Below are 24,590 nucleotides of genomic sequence, written 5' to 3'. Positions count from 1 at the left end.
CATACAAAGCAATAGCAATGTTAAAACGACGTAAACTGGATATAAAATCCCCAAACAGGCGAAAACCTACCAGTTTCACCCACTGTCTCTGCCACCTCCTCGCTCCTCCGGTTTGTATCCCGGTAGATCAACAGAGACTGATCATACAGCACCGGGTGATTCACTACCGCTATAATGAATTTTTCCTCCATTTTTTTGAATATGAGGAAATGACCTGCGTAGTCTCTCCCAGCATATACGCGGTTTGATTGGCTAGCGCTTGTACTGGCAGATTTGCATAAACGGGATTTCATTGGCTGACGCCTCCGTCGAGGCGTCAAAAGTTGAACATTGCTCAACTTTTGACGCCAGCTACGCCAGCAACGCTCCACGTCGCTTCCCAAAATGCAGTTCGGCTAAAAGTGACGTCACCCCATTCAAAGTGAATGGGCAGAAGCGTTGGAAGCTTCAACGCACGCCGCTGTGTGGACGGGCCGTTATTGTACAGGGACATTATGCAGATTTCATCAACTGAAGGTGAAAATATAGATTCAGCGATATGTACTGAGAATCAATAATCAGGTACTAATTTATTTTTGCAAGAAGGAGCAGAGTTAAATCACATACAAAGGATATGGTTTAACTCACACACATGGGGTATGTTGCTCAACGGAGCAGGAAAAAACATCAGGCTTATATAGTCCAAAACACGGAGATAACAACAAAGTCGTAAATCGAGGAGGCGCTAATATCATCAGCAGGTGACGGGGACATCTGCAACGTGTTCTGGAAAGAGGCACGTACTGTTGCTCTTTGCATCAGGTACTTAGGAGACAACAAGTATGTGTCCTCTCATAAAAATCAACAACCTGAAATGCCCTGCCTCCTCCTATCACACAGTGCAGAGTCACACAGTATCAGTGCATTAAAACAACTCATAATTGTATTTTCTCCAACATACAGTATCCCTCCTGTTTATACTTCGTATACCATAGAATTTGGAAAATACAAATGATTATAAAGATTAAAAATTAATATACAAAAGTACCCAAACAACTGAGGTAATAGACTGTTAGCGGTATTGACCGAAGCTCCGCAGCTGTAGCTAGGCGCTGCTAATGAAAACTCAAGTGCTCAATTTGTTACTTTTGCTTTTTTATTAAGAATTGACCAAGCATATCTTCCTCTTCGAAATCCCAGTTGTACTTCGCTAATACGCAGTGCCTGGGAGGGTGCGTTTGATTGTTCTCACCCTCACCACTTTTATGGACTAGGACATGTTAGACAAGCAATCCAGTGGTTAGTTTTAGTTTTTTTTTTTTTATGTATTCACTTTAAGAGAAAAGGATTTCAGAAACAAGTCTCACAAGTTTGGCTCGAGGTAACATTAACAAAAGCTAACTCTTGTTAGACTATGTTCCCCCCTTCGAAACGTGTGTGTGTGTGTGTGTGTGTGTGTGTGTGAATGTGAACATATGTTGCCATTTTGTAATTTCAGTTATTTTCAGTTGAGAATGAAAGTCATCTTAAAAAAATAAACTTTTTGTTTCTACTGTTTATAAGTATGATGTTTAAATATGAAATGCTGTATTGATTAGGTGTACTATAATTCTACACATATTTGTTTATTTGAAGTTTTCAGAGTAATTGTTTCCTACAGAACATTTTGTGCTGTCATTTTGTTGAATGTGTTTGATTGGAAAATGTTAGAAAAAAGCTTTAGGTTCTGTATTTATTTTAGTGTTTGATCATACAAATCTAAAAAAAAAAAAAAGTAAAAAACAGTTTTTCTCATCAGAAGTTTATTTAAGGTATTTGAATGTAACATTTTAAGACAATGGATTTTGAAAAGAGAGGAAACATCTGTAACATTACAGTGTTTTCCTGTAAAATCTTTAAGGACAATTCCTGTTTATTAATTAATTTTGCACTTTATTTCAGTTAAAGTATTTGACTTTAATTCTATGGTTTGTGTTTGGCAGCTGCTGCTGCCAGTCATTTGACCGTTTTTTTACGATTTTTTTTACACTGTACTCGCTTCCATCCGTATACTATCTCCTCCTCCATTGTACTCCTCAGCTCATCCTCGGTAAGGGAAATGTTGCCTTCGCTGTTGTCTGCACACACACAATGAAGACATGTTTAAAAGCCTGAGATGAAATACATTTATGAGCGAGTGAAGTGGATGAATATGACAACTTACCTTGAAAAGTGTACAGAGCCGTGCACTGGCCATCAGGAGTTTCTACGTCATCAAACTCTAAGATATTCTGAGGCTGTTGAGCTGCTGCACCCCTGGAAATGTCCAAGAACAAAAATCAAGGAATTGTATTCGGTATATCTAAACATTGAAACATTGGCTCCGGCCTATATAGCTGAACTCCTCCAGCGCTACACCCCAGCCAGAGCTTTAAGATCTGCTGACCAGCTGCTGCTGGTAGTGCCTAAGACCAGGCTCAAAACCCGAGGGCACCGAGCCTTCGCAGCAGCTGGCCCCAGGCTCTGGAACACTCTTCCCCTCCATGTGAGGTCGGCCCAAACCCTAGGGGCTTTTAAATCCACACTGAAGACACACTACTTCTCTCTGGCCTTCTAGTTAGAGTGGGGTTACGTGGTGTTCTTTTTATCTGTTGTGATTTATTGTGATGTAATGTGTTTTTATGTGTTTAAATTACATGTACAGCACTTTGGCTCGACCAAAATCGTTTTTTAATGTGCTCTACAAATAAAACTTGATTTGATAAAACTTGATTTGACATTTAATTATTTTTTTCAATATCTTGAGAAATGATTTGATTTGCTTTCCTGCTTGGAGTTAGATGAAAAGACTGATAACGCTCTCCAATATCTGTTAAGTAAATATAAAGCTACATCCAGCAGCTGGGCTAGCTTAGCTTAGCATACAGATTGGAAACATTGGGGAACAGCAGGGTCATTACCAGTGCTCCATGTTATTTATATAAAATGGTAAGAGTTATCAATTCAAAATGCAAATGAATGAAGTGAGATCTATGTTTTCAAGTTTGAATGGCAAATATCAGTTTAGCCACTGTAGCGATAGCAGCGTCTAAGGGAAGAACTTGTCCTGCATGCATATTTTGATTGTGTTTTAAGACCTATGACATCAGTTATTAGAACAGGTTATTAGAACGTGTTAGATTGTAACATTTTCTTCAGATCCTCACTGAGGGCAAAATGCGGAGGAAAAGTGTTATTATTTTGGAAATGTGAACACTCATTAAGAAAGTTTCTCTCCTGTGTAGCATAAATTATGAAAAAACAGGAGGGACGCATTTTTTAAAGCTAGGAGACTTGCTGAAGGGAGACTTTGTACAGCTCTATGATAGAAGCGAGGTGAGGTACTGATGATGGGCGACAAGGCCTGGTTTGCAATTATAATGAATACCAAATATGTTGGAGGTCAAGGCTTTACGTGGACCAGTTAAGTTCTCCCACACCAAACTGGGAAAACCATTTCTTTATGGACCTGGCTTTGTCATACAGGGGAAAAGGAAAGGGTGTTCCCAAATTAGGAGCACACTTTTGTCCAAAAAATACATCACTGTTTTCTGTATTTCTGCCTTTGCAGACCATTTACATGCAAAAAAACCTGTATAACACACTAAAGGAAAGAGACAACCCCCAACAACCTAATAGCCCCCCCCCCCTTTAAAGTAAATCCAAAAGCTTCAAACTAACTAACTGAGGTGACCACTAAAGAAAGTATTTAAATGTTTGGAAAAACCCAAACAAAATAAGGGCAAATTAAAACTAATGAATTGTGATACAACAACAATCTATGCTGCCCCAAACAATATCATCTGATCACACAACAACATGCAGTGGATGATAGTGATGTTGTCACCATTGGTCCTGCGCCTTTTGCAGCTGTTTAGCGATGTCGTCAGTCTTTGACTGCAGCTCCTTCTTCCTCTGCTTCAGGCGAAGGTCAGAGAAACCTTCTGCAGGAGGCGGCTACACACACACACACACACACACACACACACACACACACACACACACACACACACACACACACACACACACACACACACACACACACACACACACACACACACACACACACACACACACAACACAGTTATTATCCAAGCATCATGTAAACGGCAACCTTTATAAATGATCACCACCAGATGTCACTCCTTTCTGTTTCAATTTCTCTTCGTAGCCGAGCAACATAATTATTATTTTACAAGGAAACACACATTGTTACAGACAAAGACATTGAGGAGAAAGACCATTAGTAACCGTATAACATCCCCTGAGAACACCACTGAATAGAGAGGCGAAGTCCCTCCCCTTCCGAGGGACCTCCATGGGACCTTATTTCAGAAAAAGTATGTATTGAAGTCAATGGAGAGAGAAAGATTATCTTTTGATCCCGTTTGAATTGTGCCACGAATTACACATATGATGTTTGTCAATTTAAAAGATAATTTTGCAAGTCAAAAAAATTAAAATGTGTCTGTGAAGTAATACTTTTTTTTGTGTGAAACGCTCAATGAACTACAACTCTGGTCTCGCACACGTCACCAACACCAAGATGGCCGTCACGTTGGCACATTTCACTTCTTTCTTTCAGAATGAGGCAAAAAGTATTAAAAGAGGTGAAAATCACTCCAAGTCTGGGCACGTTGAGAGCTGTGCATACACTAAAGGGGAGTTAGTCGGTTCCGTAAGAGCCAGCATGCGGGACCGGCTTTACAAGGTTTCGGTGAGTAACACGAGTGTAATGTGTAACGTTAATGACATCACTTATCGACTCTGGGATTTGTAGTCTTTCTAGTTGCGTATTTTTCATAGTCTTATATTTCAACAGTTTTACCTCAAACTGTGACTTTTTTGACATGGAAATGATTTTTTAAGATTGACAAACATCATATGTGTAATTCGTGGCACAATTCAAACGGGATCGAAAGATAATCTTTCTCTCTCCATTGACTTCAATACATAATTTTTCCAAAATAAGGTCCCATGGGGCGGAAGTAGAAGGGCGGGACTTCCTCTCTATATTAAATGTGAGATTTTTTATTTTATTGACTGATGCAACAAGTAAAACAGTTTTTCCTCTGATGCCATACCAAAGTACAATTAAGTAAGCGCAAGAATCCTAATTATTCCACAAAATCAAACTGATTTAAATTCCCTCAGATGTTGAGACAGGAGTGACACAGCACTATTAACTTTTGAACCGGTAAAAAAACGTGGTTGGTTCCTGCTGGACTTTGAGCTGAGATATTGTTCAAATGAGGCTCATAAACAAGGTTTGTTGTAAAAATCCTGGATTATTTTCTCCAAATATTATGACTAAAGAAATGGACCTTTATTGTTTTACCTCCATAGAGACAAAGGTCAATAATTAGTGAGATAAAAGATTTAAAACGAGATGCCCAGAATATAAATACAATCTCTTCTGGATGAAGACTAGACTTTTTTTTTACAAGGTTGTTTGTTTGGATAATTCAAACTAGAAATCACACTTTTTCTGAAAGGAAATGTTGCTATTTTTTAAACAGTCCAGTGAACTCTCCCTTCCTGTTGATCGATTCTCTGGCCACTCCTAAATTCCATTTAGGCTTCCCTTGAACATGAACCTCGGAGTAAAATCTGCCTGAAGAGAAACTCTGCCTTCCCAAAACAAAATTATAATGAGAAAATCTCTGTAGGTTGTCTGGAAGATTCTTCTTTACATCACCATGACTCACTTGTTTCCTATCAGGAGACAGGATGAGTTCAGGGTGTGCTGTATCAGGATCAAGAGTCACATCCACTGCGTACTTCTGGACCCTCTTCAGCTCAGCCTCACCGAGCAGCTTCTTCATCTCTTTATCAAGGGTCTCCTCCAGCTGGATCAAGGCCCCCTCCACAGTTTTCTCATATGAAGGTACATGGACGTTGATCTTTGTCCAGTCCTTTGTGGGTGGAACAGCTTTCAGTAACGGGAAGCTTCGGAGAACATGGAGGTGGTCTTCTGAGCGTGTGACTTGCCCCACGTCAGTGTTTCTCTTCTTCAGATCGGATATTTCCTGTTCCAGCTCTTTGATGAGGCCTTCAGCCTGTTTCTGTGTTGCTGTCACCTTCTCTCCTATTGTTTTGTAGAGCTCATTCAGGCCTCTCTCAAGCAAATTGTTCAGAGAAGTGAAGACCTGAACACCTTCTGATAGCTCCATTTGCGCATTTTCTGTACTACACTTTACTGAGTGTTTGATCGCCTCAATCTTTACTCCTCTCTTATGGATCATCTCCTGAATTGTAGCCTCTGTCTTCACCAGCTCAACTTTCTTTTCTTCACATTCATATTTCAGAGGAACAAACTCATGCATCTTGTGGTCTAAAGCAGAGCAGTGCAGACAGACAAATGTCTGGTCGGTCTTACAGAACAGCTCCAGAGGTTTATCGTGCGTCGGACACATCCTGTCTTCCAGGTTCTCCACAGGGTCGATCAGCTGATGTCTTTTCAGACCTGACACATTTAAATGAGGCTCCAGGTGAGTCTCACAGTAGGAGGCCAGACACACCAGGCAGGACTTCAGGGCCTTCAGTTTGGTTCCAGTGCAAAAGTCACAGGAAACGTTTACTGGTGTGAACGATTGTTGCTGTGACCGTTTGCGGTTGGCTTTCTGTTGAGCCGACTTTCTGAACTCACCAACCATCTCAGAGAGTAAAGTGTTGACCCTCAACAAAGGTATTTTTTGAAAACCCTCATTACACAGGGGACATCTGTAATTAATTTTCCAGTGGTCAGTGATGCAGGTTTTGCAGAAGTTGTGTCCACATGGTGTGCTGACTGGATCCCTGAACAAATCCAGACAGATGGAGCACTGAAACTGCTCTTCGGATAGCAGACAGCTGACAGAAGACATGTCTGAGAAAGTCAAAGTATTATTAAAGAAGACATATTATGCAAATGTTATCATAGTTTTATAATTGTATTGTATGCCTCTACTTTGACATGTTTACATGCTTTAATGTTCAAAAAGCTCTTTATTTTTCTCATACTGCCCTCTGTCTGAAACCAGAGCCCAGTCTGCTCTGATTGGTTATATGGCCGGCTCTGATGTGATTGGTCAACCACTTAGAGATGTACTAGAGGCAATAGAGGTGCGAGTCTTACATTGTGATGTCACTATGTTCAGGAATTAAACAAATAAGTCCAATGGAGGAGTTACAGGCAGGGGAGGGGGGGGGCAACACATTCTCACTCCAACTCCTCCTATAGTGACGTTATGTCAGGATCCCTTGGCGACGTAACTATCAAATGCAGTGGGGTGCCCTATAGCGTCGATTTTCACCTATCGGAGTCCCATTTGTTGGGGAAATATTTTCCAAGGCCCATAACTTTGACCCAGTTTATCAGTTCATACCAGAGGTGGGAGTAAGTCCTACATGTGCAAGTCATGTGCAAGTCTCAAGTCTTGACCTAGAAGTATCAAGCAAGTCCCAAGTCACTCTGATGAGAGTCAAGCAAGTCAAGTCAAGTCATTGCTCAGGTCAAGCAAGTCAAGTCAAGTCATTGCTCAGGTCAAGCAAGTCAAGTCAAGTCATACAAAATTCTGATGAATAAGCCCAGTTTCCGCATTTAAATCAGTTAAAAGACAGTGGTTATGAAAATGGATTCAACCCACACTATGATCTTCATTACATACACAGTTAATCATTTGAAATCTAATTTAGACCGATGACAATCATATTAGATTCATATTAACCCAGAACTGCAGACAATATAACTAGGACTCAATCAAAAAGTCTGTTCAAAAAGGCAGAATTCCAGATAAGAAAATCATATATGGCATTTGCCATTACACATATTTAATTTAAATGTATGTTAACACTAGAACCGCCAACAGCGTCAGCGCCTACATAGATATCATTTTCAAATCATTTAATTTGTTCCTCTTCATAATTTCCTTATAAACTAAGTAGGACGATTTAAAACTCACTTAATTGGGTTAATTTTGAAATTGCTTCAGTTTATCATCATAACAGATCAAAAAGTTCAGATTCATTTTACAATAAATCAAGGAATGATGCACTTCTACAAACAAAAACAACATTCAAACAAACTACTAAAAGTAGATGAACTACATTATTCAACAGTGTACAGTAACTTCTGATAACACAGGGGAAATAAACGAGGCATCTCTCTCTCTCTCTCTCTCTCTCTCTCTCTCTCTCTCTCTCTCTCTCTCTCTCTCTCTCTCTCTCTCTCTCTCTCCTGACAGCCCGTCACTATCAGGGTTAGTCAAAATGAATCCCTTGGCGGTTCTAGTGTTAATTTACCATTTTGTCTTCTCTTTGCAATGCTTAATAGATTTGAAACCAAGTCTAACGTAGCTTAAACTTAACGTTAGCTTTCTAGCTAACACAACACATGCACGTACCTTTCTCTGTGGGGTTTTTTTGTAGTGACGAATGAAGTTGGATGTTGTGGTGGTCGTGTCACTGATCTTAATGCTGCAGACCCTGAATACCACTGTTTTCTTCTTATTAGCGTCATCGACAACCTAATCCTTGAATCCAAACTTGACTATTTTTGGAGTAACGCTAGCCGCTGCCATGTTAGCTGACACTCCTGCCTACTAGTGGGTTGCCAGGTTTGCGCGCATAGCGCTATAATCACATTTCGAAAAAACTAAACGTAATATCTCAATACAAAAACAAACGCAAATATTTAATTTTAAAAAGTCAAGTCCTTTCAAGTCATCTGTCTCAAGCTTAAGTCAAGTCTCAAGTCATGAATACCAAGTCAAGTCAAGTCTTTTATCAATGTTAGTCAAGCAAGTCTCAAGTCCAAAAATATGCGACTCGAGTCTGACTCGAGTCAAGTCGTGTGACTCGAGTCCCCACCTCTGGTCCATACTGTCCTGACTGAGCACACGCACCTGTAGCCTTGGCTGCTGTTTGTAGACTTTGCAGACCGTTTACATGCAGAAAAAGCTACATAACACACAAGGGGACGGGTAATAACCGGAAAAGCATGACATGGGACCTTTACATTTTTTTTAAATAAATGATTATGGGAAGTGCCCTTTTTCTCACTTGAGCTCCTGCCCTCCAAAATGTCTGTGCACGTCCCTGTGTGGCTTGATATTGAGTAAGAAAAAGGTTGATAAACGCTGTGAGAATTGGTCTGTGGAGAGCATTTCTCCGCGATCCCAACTCTTCAATTACCAACATTCAGGGAGCTCTATGGAAGTCAATGGGACTCCCTGGTAGTTGAAAATCTACGCTATAGGGCCCCCCACTGCGTTTGATAGTGTCGCCAAGCGATCCTGACATAGCGTCACTATAGTACGAGTTGGGAGTGAGAATGTGTTGCCCACACAGTGTGGTAGAGAAACTCCCTCTGGAGGGAACACAGGGACTTTAACCTTAGCAGACCATTTAAATGCACACAAACCTATGCCTATATGACACACTACAGGAAAGGAAAAACCCAAAACCATATTAGGGCCTCATTTAAATATTTTGTTACACACATATTTCAAGTCAAAGTCAAATCTGTATAACGAATAAAGTATGATTATTCATTAAAAATAATTTTGTAGGTATTTTTAACTCAACTGAAAAGTTACTTCAACTGATGTAACTTCCTGTTTGTTTATAGCTGTACGTTTTGTGTTAATCCTGGTTGTTTAATCTCAGTAAATATTATGAGCTGTACTCACCAGTATTTGAGTAAAGTGCTGAGAAATAACTGACAAACAGTTTAATCTTCCTTCGGACAGAAAATCCAGAGACGTGTCTCCACTGCAGCTCTGACAAACGATAAGTTTCATTTAAGGAAAGTGACGTTACAGCTCTCCTCCCTCCAGTGTTGCTCCTCCTCTTAGAGCAGCTCTGTGTTTCTCCTTCAGGGTTAGTCAGGATTAAAGCTACAGACATCTGGGCACAAGATAGGTTTAACATTTAGAAATACTTTTAACATATTTTCTTAAAGCCACTAGGTCTAGGACGGTTGTCTCAAAAAAAAAAAAATCTTAGATTCAGAAAAGACCAACAGTGCTCTTCAGCTCAGTGCAAAGTCAAGCTCACTGTTTAGCCGTTTCGTGTCATTCTTTTGTTTGCCTTTTTCTGTAGTTGTTGCTCAATCATACCAGGAAGTAGTCTTGTGTGCAGTCTGTAAACGCCTTTAACAAACTCTTCTCTCTACACTCTAAAAAGTTTTAAGTTGCAAACATTAATTTATAAGTTGTGTTGACGTAATAATGCTGGTAATTACTAGAATTGCTAACAAAGCACTTATATACTAATAAAGGACTGGCTTATCTAAAGCCAGTTGAGCACTTGAAATGTGTTAGCTCTATGAAATCTAAGTTTAGGTGAAAATGTGGATGAAGCTACTTTACATTTTTATGCTGATGATACCGTGATGTATTGTGCAGCTCCCTCCATTAAGGAGGCTGGTGTTAAATTACAGGCTGTTTTTAACATTATTCAGACTCAGCTTGCTGAACTTAAGCTTATTTTAAATGTTGATAAAACCAAGGTAATGCTATTTTCAAAAGCTAAAAAGACACCAGAGCCTGTTTTGGATATTGTTACTATGCAAGGACAAGTACTTGAAGTGGTTACCAGTTACAAATACCTGGGTATCTGGCTTGATGATTGTCTTACTTTTAAACTTCATGTCAATAACCTGCTTAAAAAGCTGAGGGTTAGACTAGGTTTCTTTTTCAGAAGCAAGTCCTGTTTCTCATTTGAAGCCAGGAAAAGGCTAGTCACTGTGACCTTTTTACCTGTGCTGGACTATGGTGATTTGTTGTATATGAATGCACCTGCCTATTGCCTGAACAAGTTAGATGCCGCCTATCACAGCGCACTGAGATTTGTCACAAATTGTAAAGCACTTACTCATCACTGTACCCTGTATACCAAGGCAGGTTTGCCATCACTTACAGTAAAGAGGCTCAGTCATTGGTACACGTTTATTTATAAAGCTTTGTTGGGTAAACTCCCGTATTATATCTGCTCTCTGATAACACAGAGAGTTGCAAGCAGCTATTGTCTGAGTTCGCATGATGTAGTATTGTTAGATGTGCCAAGAGCAAGGACTGTCTTAGGTAAGACAGCTTTTATGTGCGCAGCTCCACTTGCTTGGAACAATCTTCAGCAAGAATTGAAACTGAGCAATCTCATTCCTCTGCATGTTTTTAAAGCTAGGCTAAATGAAATGCTTGTTGATACTATGGGCACTTGTAAATGTCTATAACTATGTAAATGTATCCTGTAAATATAATGTATGATGTCCTTTATGTTTCATCTGGAACCTATATGCTGCAGGTCTCCCTTGAAAAAGAGATCTATGATCTCAATGGGACCAATCTGATTAAATAAAGGTTTGAAATGAAATGAAATGAAACCTGATGTACTTATATGATTCTGTTTTCTTCAAGTTTGTATCTTGTTGGTCGAATGCACTTATTGTAAGTCGCTTTGGATAAAAGTGTCAGGTAAATGCAATGTAATGTAATTACATCAACTTAATATTGTGTGTAATTTAAACTCGGATTTCTGCGTTAATTGACTTAAAACTAAATTCAAGTTGTAGTAAGTAATGCAATTGGCTTGATAACTTAATTGTTCTACACTTTGAGTTAAGGATTTCAAGTCCATTCCCACTTAACATGCCTGGACAAGTTCCGGCAGTTAAGACAAATAGAAATAATATACAAAGAACATTTTTAAGGTGAGTGTCATCTTGTGTCATTCAAATAGATAGCCTTGTAGTTGCACTGTAGGCAAATTGCTGTTTGACCAAAATTAGCAGCCTTTGAACTGTGGATAGTTCTTTGAGAGGATACAAAGTACTAGAGGCTGCTGTGAGAGTAAAAATACTTTAGTTACTATTGTGTTATAACTTTTTATTAAAAAAAAAATCTCGGTGAAGCAGATCAAGGACATGCTTCTTGAGGTAGGATCGTTATTTAGAGTTGTCATTGAAATGCAAATTGTTGGCAGTCACCCATTCAGAATATATTAATTTAGGTTATTTCTCTTTTTGTCCCTTTTTCAAAAATAGCACAATACAATTGAAGTATGCAGAGAACTTTAGGCATCCGCTGCCTTGTCGTGTACCTTGGAGAAAAGGAAGAGGACCTTTTCAAGGAGTTTAGCGGCGTAATTAAAAATCTTGAAATAACATAAAATCCATGGCACAGGATAAAAGCACTGCTCTCTGTCAATTACATTTTGAAGCACTTTTGGCCACACCCCAATCAATAATATCTTAGCAACGTTCAGCATGGATAGGTGTTGACAGCAATGGCATGGGAAAAGGATTGTGTAACATTTGAAAAGTGGCTTCTGCTCTTCACTTAACCAGTTCAAGTATTGTATGGAACCTGCAAAAAAGAGAAGATACACTAAAACTTGCACGGTTGTGATTGACAAAATCTGTCCACATGCATTTAAACACTAGGCAAAGTACTCAAAAGCACCTCTGTGTGTCTTCAGGACCACATTGCCATGACGACACACACATGCAGACTCAATAGGTGAAAACAATACCAGCGTTGCTTTAGCAGCTGGTAATAATGGCTCTGAATTAGCTAAGAGTGACAGTTTAAAAAGTATGCAGTTACCTAATTCATTATCTCTTATGCGCTAACCTATTATTTAATGTGCTTCAAAAGGACATGAATATCGCCTTCATCAGTGACCGGTCCACCCCAGGATCTGACCATACGATGGCAACCATCGTGGTCGAGGGAAACAAATGAATGAGCATTCTGCGTTAAATGTGTTCACACTGTTTGAGATAATGACTGTCGGCAGTGTAAACATCTTTGTTACATCTTTTGTAACATGGATGTGTGTGATCTGCAGATTGGTGGCCATTGAGAGTTTGTTTCTGTAGTTTTACAAAAACTTTACAGATGTTACACATTTGGCACTGGTTTTAAATATGCAAAGGCCTCTAACTTCGATGTGATGGCAGCATTTATTTGCTGTGTCCCCATGTCCCATGGTAATATGGCTAATGTGTTTATTTATTATTTGTGGGGCCATTTAAATTTGTGTTATTTCTCTTTTTTTCTCAAAATGTAAATGAAGCGCAGCGCAAGTTCTTTCAGGAAGACTGGTATACATTCACTCCGCAGCTATAATCAGCTCATCACAGGCGTTCTCTTTAACCTATTACATTTCACCTCATTCTCCAGCAGCCAATCACCGTGCTGCAGCCAAACTATAAAATGGTTCTCCTCTCTCCTGCAGTCAGCTGTGATTTCAGGTTTTCATGCTGCCGCCCGCCTCCTCCCCATCCACCTCCTTTCATCATATCCAGAGCCAGGAGAGCTAATCCAAAGACCTCATCACACCTCCTCTTCATCCCATCTCCTCATCAAATCCAGATCCTCAGCATCATCACCAGTGTCTAGACCCCGGGGGATATACGATTTCAGGATCGGGGTCTAATCACCAAAGACTTAACATTTATCATATGACATGTGTCAATAAATGTTCAAACAAAATGAAGTCTCTCCTGATTAAAACAACATGTGTTGAAATAAACAACTGCAGTTCAAAATAAAAAAGTGAATTGCCTAATATTTTTGTTGTGGAATTAATTAATTTCTTTCTTTAAAGGCAAAAACATGAAAAAGCTAAGAAAAAAAAATATTGAAAACAATATATTTGGAGCAACTTAATTTATAAATGTTTGTCAACTTAAAAACGTGTGTTCACAATGATGGTAATTAAGTACATACAACTTAAAATTCCTTTTAAATAATGTGGTAAAACTAGTTGGAACAACTTGATCTTTGGAGTAATCAACTTGTGTTTATGCTACCAATTATTAAGTAAGTGGTCATTAAAAACACCTCTGATTGTAGAGGAAAAGCCTTCTCCCCTAACTCATAAGTTTGTTGGTTTAACACAATTTCATTAGAAGTTGTCATAACTCAATAAACATTGATGCAAACTGTTGCGTTGATTTTCTTTGTTGAGCCAAGGCATTTGTTTTTAGAGTGTATGTGTGATGTAAACATCGCGTCGCGATGAAAGCAGTTAATAAAATAATATCCAGGGGATGCATGCAGAGCTGTCATTGGCTGAGATAAGTCCGGCCGTGCGTCACATCTCTGTTGCCGGAAATGCATCCACGAAGGAGCCGTGGAGGACCCATCAGTGTATCCGCGGTTAGAGCTCCTCCAGAGAGCCTCCTCGACGCTCGATCATCGGTCCTCGAAGTGCATTTAGAGAAATGAGATGTCCTTCAACATGGCGCGCTGAAATTCATTTCCGGGTCACTACCGGAGGACCGAAGAGTCGAGGAGGGCGATTTGATGAAATGAGAAAGGGCCAAGGAGTTCAGTTTCAAAGTAAAACAATTCCACAAATGATTTATTTGTACTTCACCAGAGATTTAATGATCACAAAGTCTGTTTTTATTTCAATTCATAGCATTGGTTATAGTCACTAACACAACAGCACGAAAGAGGTTGATGACTTGAGGTCACTTCTTTAAAAAAATATACCATGGATGTTAGGAAACCATTACAAATCGATGTTATCTGGTACATATGTTATTCAAGCAAAGACTGAACAATCATCCATAATGCTTCAAAATAAAATATACAGAACAATTGCATCCCCAGTCCAGCAATACATCGATGTTAATTCTCACTACATTGTCCTGCATAATAAAAAACACTGCTCAAATACGGTTTCTCTTCAAGAAGCCTTCAAATTATAACAAGTCAAACAAAAGCACCTTTTTTAAAAGTAACCTTTTTTTTGTTAATTTTCTAACCAAATATGAAGGAAAAATATTTAAGTTTAGAACACAAATGGTAAATCAAATTCAGATAACATTTCAACTGAATATGCACTTTTTTCTATAACACATTGGTATACTAGCATTGACCACTATGCCCATTTTAGTATGAACATTTTGTCTGGCATGTTTATGTATATATATATATATATATATATATATATATACACACTATGTACAAATATTGTTGGCAATGCTTTATTTGCATTGCTCAACATGCTGATCTCAAAGATCAGGCGGTTTGATTGACAGTAGGTCTGACGATGAACAGAGGGGCAGCATTATTGCCTCCATCATTACTACAGGGACTTAATATTGGGTAGAGATTCTCAGTGAAGCAGCAGCCAGTAAAGGAGTAGATAAGAGCTGCAGTATCTACGTCATAAAAGGAGACCAGACCCTCCTCATAATCCACAAACACCCCCACCTTCTGAGGCTGAGACTTCAGAGAGAGACTGACTGACGGAGAATCAAGAGCTTTGTACTCATTTCCATTTCTCAAACATATAGTCCAGTAACCGTCCTGAAGCCTCATGTTGAACTCTCCCTTCCTGTTGATCGACTCTCTGGCCACTCCTATATTCCATTTAGGCTTCCCTTGAACATGAACCTCGTAGTAAAATCTGCCTGAAGAGAAACTCTGCCTTCCCAAAACAAAATTATAATGAGAAAATCTCTGTAGGTTGTCTGGAAGATTCTTCTTTAAATCACCATGACTCACTTGTTTCCTATCAGGAGACAGGATGAGTTCAGGATGTGCTGTATCAGGATCAAGAGTCACATCCACTGCGTACTTCTGGACCCTCTTCAGCTCAGCCTCACCGAGCAGCTTCTTCATCTCTTTATCAAGGGTCTCCTCCAGCTGGATCAAGGCCCCCTCCACAGTTTTCTCATATGAAGGTACATGGACGTTGATCTTTGTCCAGTCCTTTGTGGGTGGAACAGCTTTCAGTAACGGGAAGCTTCGGAGAACATGGAGGTGGTCTTCTGAGCGTGTGACTTGCCCCACGTCAGTGTTTCTCTTCTTCAGATCTGATATTTCCTGTTCCAGCTCTTTGATGAGGCCTTCAACCTGTTTCTGTGTTGCTGTCACCTTCTCTCCTATTGTTTTGTAGAGCTCATTCAGGCCTCTCTCAAGCAAATTGTTCAGAGAAGTGAAGACCTGAACACCTTCTGATAGCTTCATTTTCGCATTTTCTGTACTTCGCTTTACTGAGTGTTTGATCGCCTCAATCTTTACTCGTCTCTTCTGGATCATGTCCTGAATTGTAGCCTCTGTCTTCACCAGCTCAACCTTCTTGTCTTCACATTCATATTTCAGAGGAACAAACTCATGCATCTTGTGGTCTAAAGCAGAGCAGAGCAGACAGACAAATGTCTGGTCGGTCTTACAGAACAGCTCCAGAGGTTTATCGTGCTTCGGACACATCCTGTCTTCCAGGTTCTCCACAGGGTCGATCAGCTGATGTCTTTTCAGACCTGACACATTTAAATGAGGCTCCAGGTGAGTCTCACAGTAGGAGGCCAGACACACCAGGCATGACTTCAGGGCCTTCAGTTTGGTTCCAGTGCAAAAGTCACAGGAAACGTTTACTGGTTTGAACGATTGTTGCTGTGACCGTTTGCGGTTGGCTTTCTGTTGAGCCGACTGTCTGAACTCACCAACCATCTCAGAGAACAAAGTGTTGACCCTCAAAAAAGGTCTTTTTTCAAAACCCTCATTACACAGGGGACAAATGTATCTGTTATTAGTATCCCAGTGTGCAGTGATGCAGGTTTTGCAGAAGTTGTGTCCACATGGTGTGCTGACTGGATCCCTGAACACATCCAGACAGATGGCGCACCGAAACTGCTCTTCGGATAGCAGGCAGCTGACAGAAGACATGTCTGAGAACAAAAGTCAAAGTATTATTAAAGAAGACATATTATGCTAATTGTAACGTTTTATAATTGTATTTTATGCCTCTGCGACATGTCTCCATGCTTTAATGTTCAAAAAGCTCTTTATTTTTCTTATACTGCCTCTTTTCACCCTCTGTCTGAAACCAGAGTCCAGTCTGCTCTGATTGGTTAGCTGGCCGACTCTGTTGTGATTGGTCAACCGCTTAGAGATGTCCCGCCCCTTAGCCTATCACGCACAATGTGATGGAGCTCTAGCCAATAGAGATGCGAATGTTACATGTGATGTCACTATGATCAGGAATCAAACAAACAAGTCCAATGGAGGCGTTTCAGGCAGTGGGGGAGTGTGTGGGAGAGAAACTCCCTCTGGAGGGAACACACTACAGGAAAGGAAAAAACCCAAAAGCATACATATTTGACAGTCAAAGTCAAATCTGTCTAACGAATAACGTATGATTACTGCATTAAAAATAACTTTGTATGTATTTTTTAACTCAACTGAAAAGTTACTTCAACTGATTTAGTGGGAATGCTGATACAGCATTCCAACTATATGTTATTCGACGCACGGAATTATTTATTATTCCGCCGGGTTATTTTGCACGTCTTCTTCTTCCACATCGCAGAAACTCTGTTCGAACATCAAAATGTTCAGCTCGGTCGGGAATCGATGGCTATTACTTTTCTCATTCATAACTTTCATAATTCCAGAGATATATCCCATAATTCATCACATTTTTAACATGGAAGTCAATGGAGAAACTCATCAGACTTCAACAATCTTCATGCGACTTCAACTGCTAACTGCTCCTTCATACTTTCACTCAGAAACCTCATTCCAACTTTAAAATGTTACACATCTTTCTGACATTATTAGTCTAACACAATTTTTAAATCTGATTCGTACTTTTAGAGATATTAAACATTGTTCAGACCTTGGTAAAGAGGCCTTCTTCAGATTTTAGAGTGCGTGATGTCACAGCTAGAGTGGAGGACAGATTTAATTTTGCCTTCATATTTTCTTCTAAACCTGCCATAATTCCCAAACCCTACATTCCTGAGACATCATTTTTCATGAGAAACGTAGGGAAACATCTCGTAGATTGAAAAATAAAAATTAAGCAAAATAATTAAACAAAATGCCTCTTGAGGGCATGAAGTGACAACAACTTTCAAACTCCAATGTAAGTTCAGCCTCATCTTTCCCCACCACAGCGGCCACACACCTTTAGTTAATCTGCCAAAAAGGCCACATTATTAACCCGAAAGTACACAAAAAGCACACTTCAGATGCTCAAGTTCCTTGACATGCTTCACGCTTTGAAATTGTACCGATATCTGTTACGGTTCTTCAACAAAACTTTCACATGTAAGAGGTTTATCTCTCATTCAGAACAATGAAAATGCTCTCCTCTCACTGATTACTGCATATCACCATGGAAACCTTTGATCTCTGGACACGTCGTTAGCCAAATATAAACACCTGTGTCGTGGAACACGATGATGTTATAACTCCAACTGACATGCTCAGAGCAGCAGACTTCAGATAATGAAGTTTCTATGGAAACGCATCCCTCGCCATAAAACAAGATGTCGCTGTAACTCCAATGGACACGGTTCGATCGTGCCCCAAACTTCGCTTGTATATCACCGGTCCATGCATCAACAGCTCTACGCCAAATCTGAGATCTCACCATAGGCTGTTTCTATGGAAACGCATCCCTCGCCAAAAAACACGATGTGACCCCCATCACCCCAGCCACAAACTGTTCAGTCTGCTGCCGTCTGGCAGGCGTTACCGCAGCATCCGGACAAAAACCACCAGATTCAGAGACAGTTTCATCCCACTGGCAATAAGACTGTTAAACACCTGAACTGTTGTAACAACATCCATAACATTCATCTGCTACTTAGTAATTATTTATCTATTTATCTAATATCATTCCAATAGCTTGCATATAGACTCTTATTTCACTATTTCACTTTTTTTAAACAATTTTTCTTCTTGTATTTACTTTTTAATATTTACTTGCACTATATTTTTCTGTTCTTCTGTATTTTTGTGTTGCACTGTTGGAGAAGCCTGTGACCTAAGATTTTCATCGACATAACTACTCTGTAGCTATGTTCGTATGACAAATAAAGAACCTTGAACCTTGATATGCAAATGGTCAAAACACCACCAGACTTCAGTTGACATTTAATGGTCCAGCCCTCAACATGTCTATGTGCCATTAGTGAGTTTTCCTCAAAAGCTGTTGCCATGGCAACACATCCCTCGACGTAAAACACGATATTGCTATAACTCCTATGAAAATTGTCAAAAAGTGCTCAAACTTCACGTGTGCTAACAGTCCAGCCGTGAAGACATCTACGTGACAGTTTTGAAATGTCTTCAAATGTCGTTGCCATGGCAACACAATGCTCGCTATGATATACGGTTTTCTCATAACTTCAGTGAAAATGCTCCAAACGCCCCAAAACTTCACAGGTTTGGTAACGATGCAGCCATCAAAACATCTAAGCGTATTATGGGGTGTCATCAAATACCGTTGCCATGGCGACAGATCATTCGTCATCAAGTTAGTTCAATAGTTTGCAGTTCAAATATTCTGCTGCTTTTTTATTTTATTTTCTTCTCTCATCACACATTCAAGCCCCCTGTATTCATGTATCATTTCAATCTAAATTCTTCACTTTCTTCTTACACATTACATTTCAGAATAGCAATTCAGCGTCAGCTTTTCAGCATTAAGCATTCCCACTAGCAATTTCTTCAGGAATTGCATTCTCTAGTTTAACTTCCTGTTTGTTTATAGCTGTCCGTTTTGTGTTAATCCTGGTTGTTTAAACTCAGAAAATATGATCAGCTGGACTCACCCATATTTGAGTAAAGTGCTGAGAATGAACTGACAAACTCAGTTTAATCTTTCTTCAGACAGAAAATCCAGAGACGTGTCTCTGCAGCTCTGACAAACGATACGTTTCATTTATGGAAAGTGACGTTACAGCTCTCCTCCCTCCAGTGTTGCTCCTCCTCTTAGAGCAGCTCTGTGTTTCTCCTTCAGGGTTAGTCAGGATTAAAGTTACAGACATCTGGGCACAAGATAGGTTTAACATTTAGAAATACTTTTAACATATTTTCTTAAAGCCACTAGGACGGTTGTCTAAACAAATATATATATATCTTAGATTCAGAAAAGACCAACAGTGCTCTTCAGCTCAGTGCAAAGTCGAGCTCACTGTTTTCCCTGCAATGTTTAGCCGTTTCGTCTCCTTCTTTTGTTTGCCTTTTTCTGTAGTTGTTGCTCAATCATACCAGGAAGTAGTCTTGTGTGCAGTCTGTGAAAGCCTTTAACAAACTCTTCTCTCTATGTGTGATGTAATGCTGATATCTAGTGGCCAAAGCAAGGTAAACACATCCACACTGAGAACACCTCTGTGGCATAGAGACCAGGAGTTCAGTTTCAAAGTTAAACACTTCCACAAATGATTTATTTGACTTCACCAGAGCAGATTTTAAAGATCACAAAGTCTGTTTTTATTTCAATTCATAGCATCTGTTATAGTCACTAACACAACAGCATGAAAGAGGTTTAAAAACATATATCATAGATGTTAGGAAACCATTAAAAATCTATATTATCTGGTACATATGTTATTCAAGCAAAGACTGAACAATCATCCATAATGCTTCATATAAAACATTTTATTAAAAAAAGACAAATAGATACAAAACTAGAAATATAGTAGAAATGATTCATAATCATTACATTGTATATTGTTTGATTTAGTAGCTCTTTCTCATTTTCAGTTGAGTATGAGATTCTCCCTCACATACTCAATAATTATCTGTATTGTTGTTGTGAAGGCACGTGGTTGTTTACCAATACCAACACTGTTCATGGTTTTGTGACAAGGCTTGCATGTTATCAAAGTTTTTCTATAAAAGTTGAATAAAGACATGGCGTATATTAACATCCAAAGAGATTAACAGAACAGTTCCCAGAGCTAAATAACATTCATACCAATAACTAAGATCTAACTAAAATAACCGCATATCAGTGCATCCCCAGTCCAGTGATTCACAAAGTAAACAATTCATAATTATCACTACATTGTGGAGCAAAACAGAAACCACTAAAAAAAAGATGTTGTCTCTAAGAAGTATTACATTTAAAAACAAATTGACAGTTTTAACAGTAAGAAAAAACGTAACTTTTATGACACACAGTAAAAATAGAAAGCTCATAAAACAAATGATAAAGAACAGTGCATTAATACTAATTATTCCACAGTTTAGGTGAATACTCAATTCTGATTGGTCCAGCTGGACATTCTAATTTACGCTAATAGCCCGCAAATTGACCAATCTTTTTTAATCAATAAAAAATGTTAAATGAATTTTCTGAATCAAGTTGTAGGTTTATTTGCGCAGTGGATAGTGCCTTGGTGTTGGGATCTGGGGGTCACAGGTTCAAACCCCACTGCAGTCAGCATGTCGTTGTGTCCCTGAGACACTTCAGCCCAAATTGCTCCTGTGGGGATTGCCCACAGTATTGAGTATGTAAGTCGCTTTGGATAAAAGCGTCTAACAAATAACAAGTAATGTAATGTAGTATGTAGCCGTGTATAGGGGGTGTTCTTTTTTCATTATTGACCACATCACTGCACATTACCTCACAAACATTAGCATTTCTTACCAAAAATTAACAAAACATACTTTAATTTAAAAATGGATCAGCCAGGCTTGTGTTTTTGGTATGTCTGTAACCCATTGGCATCCTATTTTCTGCTCCTTTTGTGCAATGAAATGTTTTCTCGTACACATTTACAATGTGGATATGAAAGGTAAAAGACGCATTTAATGACTATATGTACCGTTGTCAATGCTTTTATTGTTCTATAAAGTAGTCATGATAAGGTCAGGCCTTGACAGGACAGATGATCAGAGGTGCAGAGTTTTTACCACCATCATTATTACAGGGACTGAAGAACGGTAACAGTTTCCCGTTGAAGGAGCAGCCAGTGAAGGAGTAGATAAGAGCTGCATCATCTACGTCATAAAAGGAGATCAGACCCTCCTCATAATCCACAAACACCCCCACCTTCTGAGGCACAGACTTCAGAGAGAGGCTGACTGGAGGGTCCGCATGAGCATTGTACCTATTTCCATTTCTCAAACATATCGCCCAATAGCCATACTGAGGGCTCATTGAGATTCCTCCCTTCCTGTTGATCGACTCTCTGACCACTCCTAAATCCCAGTTGATCTTCCCCTTAACTTGAACTTCATAGTAGAATTTGCCTGCAGAGAAACCCTGCTTTCCTAAAACAAAAGTACGATTAGTAAATCTCTCTGGATTGTCCGGGAGATTCTTCTTCTTCCCACCACAATGATTTACTTCTTTCCCATCATCAGACAGTCTGAGTTCAGCTTGTGCTGCATCAGGATCAAGAGTCACATCCACTGCGTACCTCTGGACCCTCTTCAGCTCAGCCACAGGAAGCAGCTTCAAAATCTCTTTACTGATTGTCTCCTCCAGCTGGCGCACATTTCTTACTACTGTCCCCTCGTATGATTGACAGACACTGACCTCTGTCCAGTCCTTTGTATGGGGAGCAGATTTAAAGGACTGGAAGCTTCGGAGAAGATGGAGGTAGTCTTTAGAGCGTAAGAGATGCTCAACCTCAGAGCTTCTCTTCTTCAGCTCAGAGATTTCCTGTTCCAGCTCTTTGATTAAAACCTCAGCCTGTTTCTGTGCCATTTCCTGACTCACTTCTATTGTTTGAATGAGCTTGTTTAGTCCTCTCTCAACAGACTCCTTCAGAGCAGTGAAGACCCGAACACCTTCTGCTACCTGTCTGTCTGCATCTTCTTTACCAAGGTCGACTGACCGTGTGATCTCCTGAATCTTCAGTTGTCTTTTCTGGATGATCTGCTCAATTTCCGCCTCTGTCTTCCACAGTTTGACCTTCTTTTCTCCATATTCTTTTTCCAGAGGAACCACATCATGCATCTTGTGGTCTGAAACATGGCAGAGCAGACACACAAATGTCTGGTCGGTCTTACAGAACAGCTCCAGAGGTTTATCGTGCTTCGGACACATCCTGTCTTCCAGGTTCTCCACAGGGTCGATCAGCTGATGTCTTTTCAGGCTTGAAGCTGTCAGATGAGGCTCCAGGTGAGTCTCACAGTAGGAGGTCAGACACACCAGGCAGGACTTCAGGGCCTTCAGTTTGGTTTCAGTGCAGACGTCACAGGGAACTTCTCCTGCTTTGAAGACTTGTTGCTCTGAGCTGCTGCTGCTGCTGCTGCTGCTTCTGGCTTTCTGTTGAGCCGACTGTCTGAACTGAGCCACCATCTCAGAGAGTAAAGTATTCACTTTCAAATCTGGTCTTGTGGCAAAAGCCTCTTTACACATAGGACACTGGTATTTGTCATTACTATTCCAGTGGTCAATGATGCAGGTATTACAGAAGTTGTGTCCACATGGTGTGCTGACTGGATCCCTGAACACATCCAGACAGATGGAGCAGAGGAACTGATCTTCATGTAGCAGGCAGCTGACAGAAGACATGTCTGAGAACAGAAGTCAAAGTATTATAAAGTGAAAAGTTATCACTTATCATTTGTTTAAAAAAATATATCACAGCATGATTATTGCAACATTGTGAAACCATGTCATTCTGAAATTGACAGAAAGTTACTTCCTGCTTTTATAGAGCTGTTAGTTTTGTGTTAAGGCGGGTTGAATACAGTTAATTATAAGTTGCACTCACCAGTATTAGAGTAAGTTGTTGAGAAGACCTGACGAACTTAGTATAATATTTCTTCAGACAGAATACCTCTGTCTTGACTGACTGCAGCTCCGAACAACAATACGTTTTACTTCAGGAATGCGACGTTGAAGCTACCTGTGTTGCTCCTCCTCTTGCAGCACCTCTGTATGTGAGTGTTCTCTTCTTCAGTAAATCTTAACTCTGGTGACCACAGGAGGGAAACACATGAGCCTCAACTAGAGGACAAGACTACATTTTCAAAATAAAACGTTTTCACAATCAATTTGCTCAATACTAATCAAACGTCAGCATCACATTACTGATCCTTATAATGACCAACCAAGGTATATTGTCAGATTCAATGTCAGCTTTATTGCCAGAGTATGTGTAGACATTACAACATTTAACTTTCAGTTCTTGTTACCCTCAATGCACACATACACTTAGCCTATATACAAAATATACATGCTGATTATTGTCTCAATAATGTGTCTATTAGACATCTTACAACAGTGAACAACGTCCTTTACAATGCCTCTAAATTAAGATCTTTGTGATTTCTTGTTTTGTTCAACCAGTAGTAAAAAAAACACAAAGATGACATAACAATTTTTTGTGTAAAAGTTCAACATTTTATTGAAATCTCTGGTCTTTTATGGTGTTTTGGATGATTGTATTATTTCCCAAAAGTATTGTATGTGTTTAACTTTGTACTTTAGTTTATGTTGAAGTGAATATTAAAACTTCATGTAGTACCGTATTAACTATCACAGGTATTTTATTTGGAAAATGTTTAACCGGAAGTAGAGCCACTGTGTTGTTTTGCTAACTTGATGCTAAGGGGGGAAACTGGTACACATAAACTTATCCAGTTATGTATCATCTTAAATCAATGTCTCCGGTTCTATCAGGGCAATTGGACCTCTAAATGTCCGTCTGAGGCTCTTCAAACACCGGGCTGCTCAGTTCGCTCAACCGCTCTTATTTTCAGAGCCACTGTTAGCATGCGGATGCTAACTTCAGCTAGCGACCGTTGGTACTAAAGTCGCCACATAGACGGGACAACTGACAGAAGTCATACTTGTTTTTTCTTTATTTCCCCACCGCCAGCACAGTGAATGAT

General features: G+C 39.6%; 3 protein-coding genes across 3 annotated transcripts; all 3 read right to left on the bottom strand.

Moving 5' to 3' along the window:
• Positions 1 to 1,764: 1,764 nt before the first annotated feature.
• LOC117553410 (E3 ubiquitin-protein ligase TRIM47-like) lies at positions 1,765 to 9,789 on the bottom strand. The gene is made up of 5 exons (XM_034227312.1): positions 9,669 to 9,789; positions 5,706 to 6,865; positions 3,845 to 3,954; positions 2,183 to 2,274; positions 1,765 to 2,096 (listed from the first exon to the last, which is right to left on the bottom strand). The coding sequence occupies exons 2-5, from the start codon at positions 6,861 to 6,863 to the stop codon at positions 1,975 to 1,977; spliced, it is 1,482 nt and encodes a 493-aa protein (XP_034083203.1). The 5' UTR covers positions 6,864 to 6,865; positions 9,669 to 9,789; the 3' UTR covers positions 1,765 to 1,974.
• A 4,580-nt stretch (positions 9,790 to 14,369) lies between these two features.
• On the bottom strand, positions 14,370 to 19,715 carry LOC117553408 (probable E3 ubiquitin-protein ligase TRIML1). The gene is made up of 2 exons (XM_034227310.1): positions 19,565 to 19,715; positions 14,370 to 16,669 (listed from the first exon to the last, which is right to left on the bottom strand). The coding sequence occupies exons 1-2, from the start codon at positions 19,566 to 19,568 to the stop codon at positions 15,015 to 15,017; spliced, it is 1,659 nt and encodes a 552-aa protein (XP_034083201.1). The 5' UTR covers positions 19,569 to 19,715; the 3' UTR covers positions 14,370 to 15,014.
• A 662-nt stretch (positions 19,716 to 20,377) lies between these two features.
• LOC117553405 (E3 ubiquitin-protein ligase TRIM39-like) lies at positions 20,378 to 23,630 on the bottom strand. Its single transcript, XM_034227306.1, has 2 exons — positions 23,468 to 23,630; positions 20,378 to 23,267 (listed from the first exon to the last, which is right to left on the bottom strand). The coding sequence occupies exon 2, from the start codon at positions 23,263 to 23,265 to the stop codon at positions 21,610 to 21,612; it is 1,656 nt and encodes a 551-aa protein (XP_034083197.1). The 5' UTR covers positions 23,266 to 23,267; positions 23,468 to 23,630; the 3' UTR covers positions 20,378 to 21,609.
• Positions 23,631 to 24,590: the final 960 nt, after the last annotated feature.

This window comes from Gymnodraco acuticeps, unplaced genomic scaffold (assembly GCF_902827175.1).
Source record: "Gymnodraco acuticeps unplaced genomic scaffold, fGymAcu1.1, whole genome shotgun sequence".
NCBI classification, from domain to species: domain Eukaryota; kingdom Metazoa; phylum Chordata; class Actinopteri; order Perciformes; family Bathydraconidae; genus Gymnodraco; species Gymnodraco acuticeps.
The sequence above is the reverse complement of the archived record's forward strand: the minus strand, read 5'-3'. Positions and strand labels throughout refer to the sequence as shown.

Excerpts from the sequence above, each read along its gene's own strand:
- LOC117553405 (XM_034227306.1), bottom strand. The coding sequence starts at position 23,265 with ATGTCTTCTGTCAGCTGCCTGCTACATGAAGATCAGTTCCTCTGCTCC.
- LOC117553410 (XM_034227312.1), bottom strand. The coding sequence starts at position 6,863 with ATGTCTTCTGTCAGCTGTCTGCTATCCGAAGAGCAGTTTCAGTGCTCC. Across the intron at positions 3,955-5,705 it reads TGTCTCCTGATAGGAAACAA|CCGCCTCCTGCAGAAGGTTT; the intron begins GTGAGTCATGGT and ends GTGTGTGTGTAG. Across the intron at positions 2,275-3,844 it reads CAAAAGGCGCAGGACCAATG|GGGTGCAGCAGCTCAACAGC; the intron begins GTGACAACATCA and ends GGACATTTCCAG.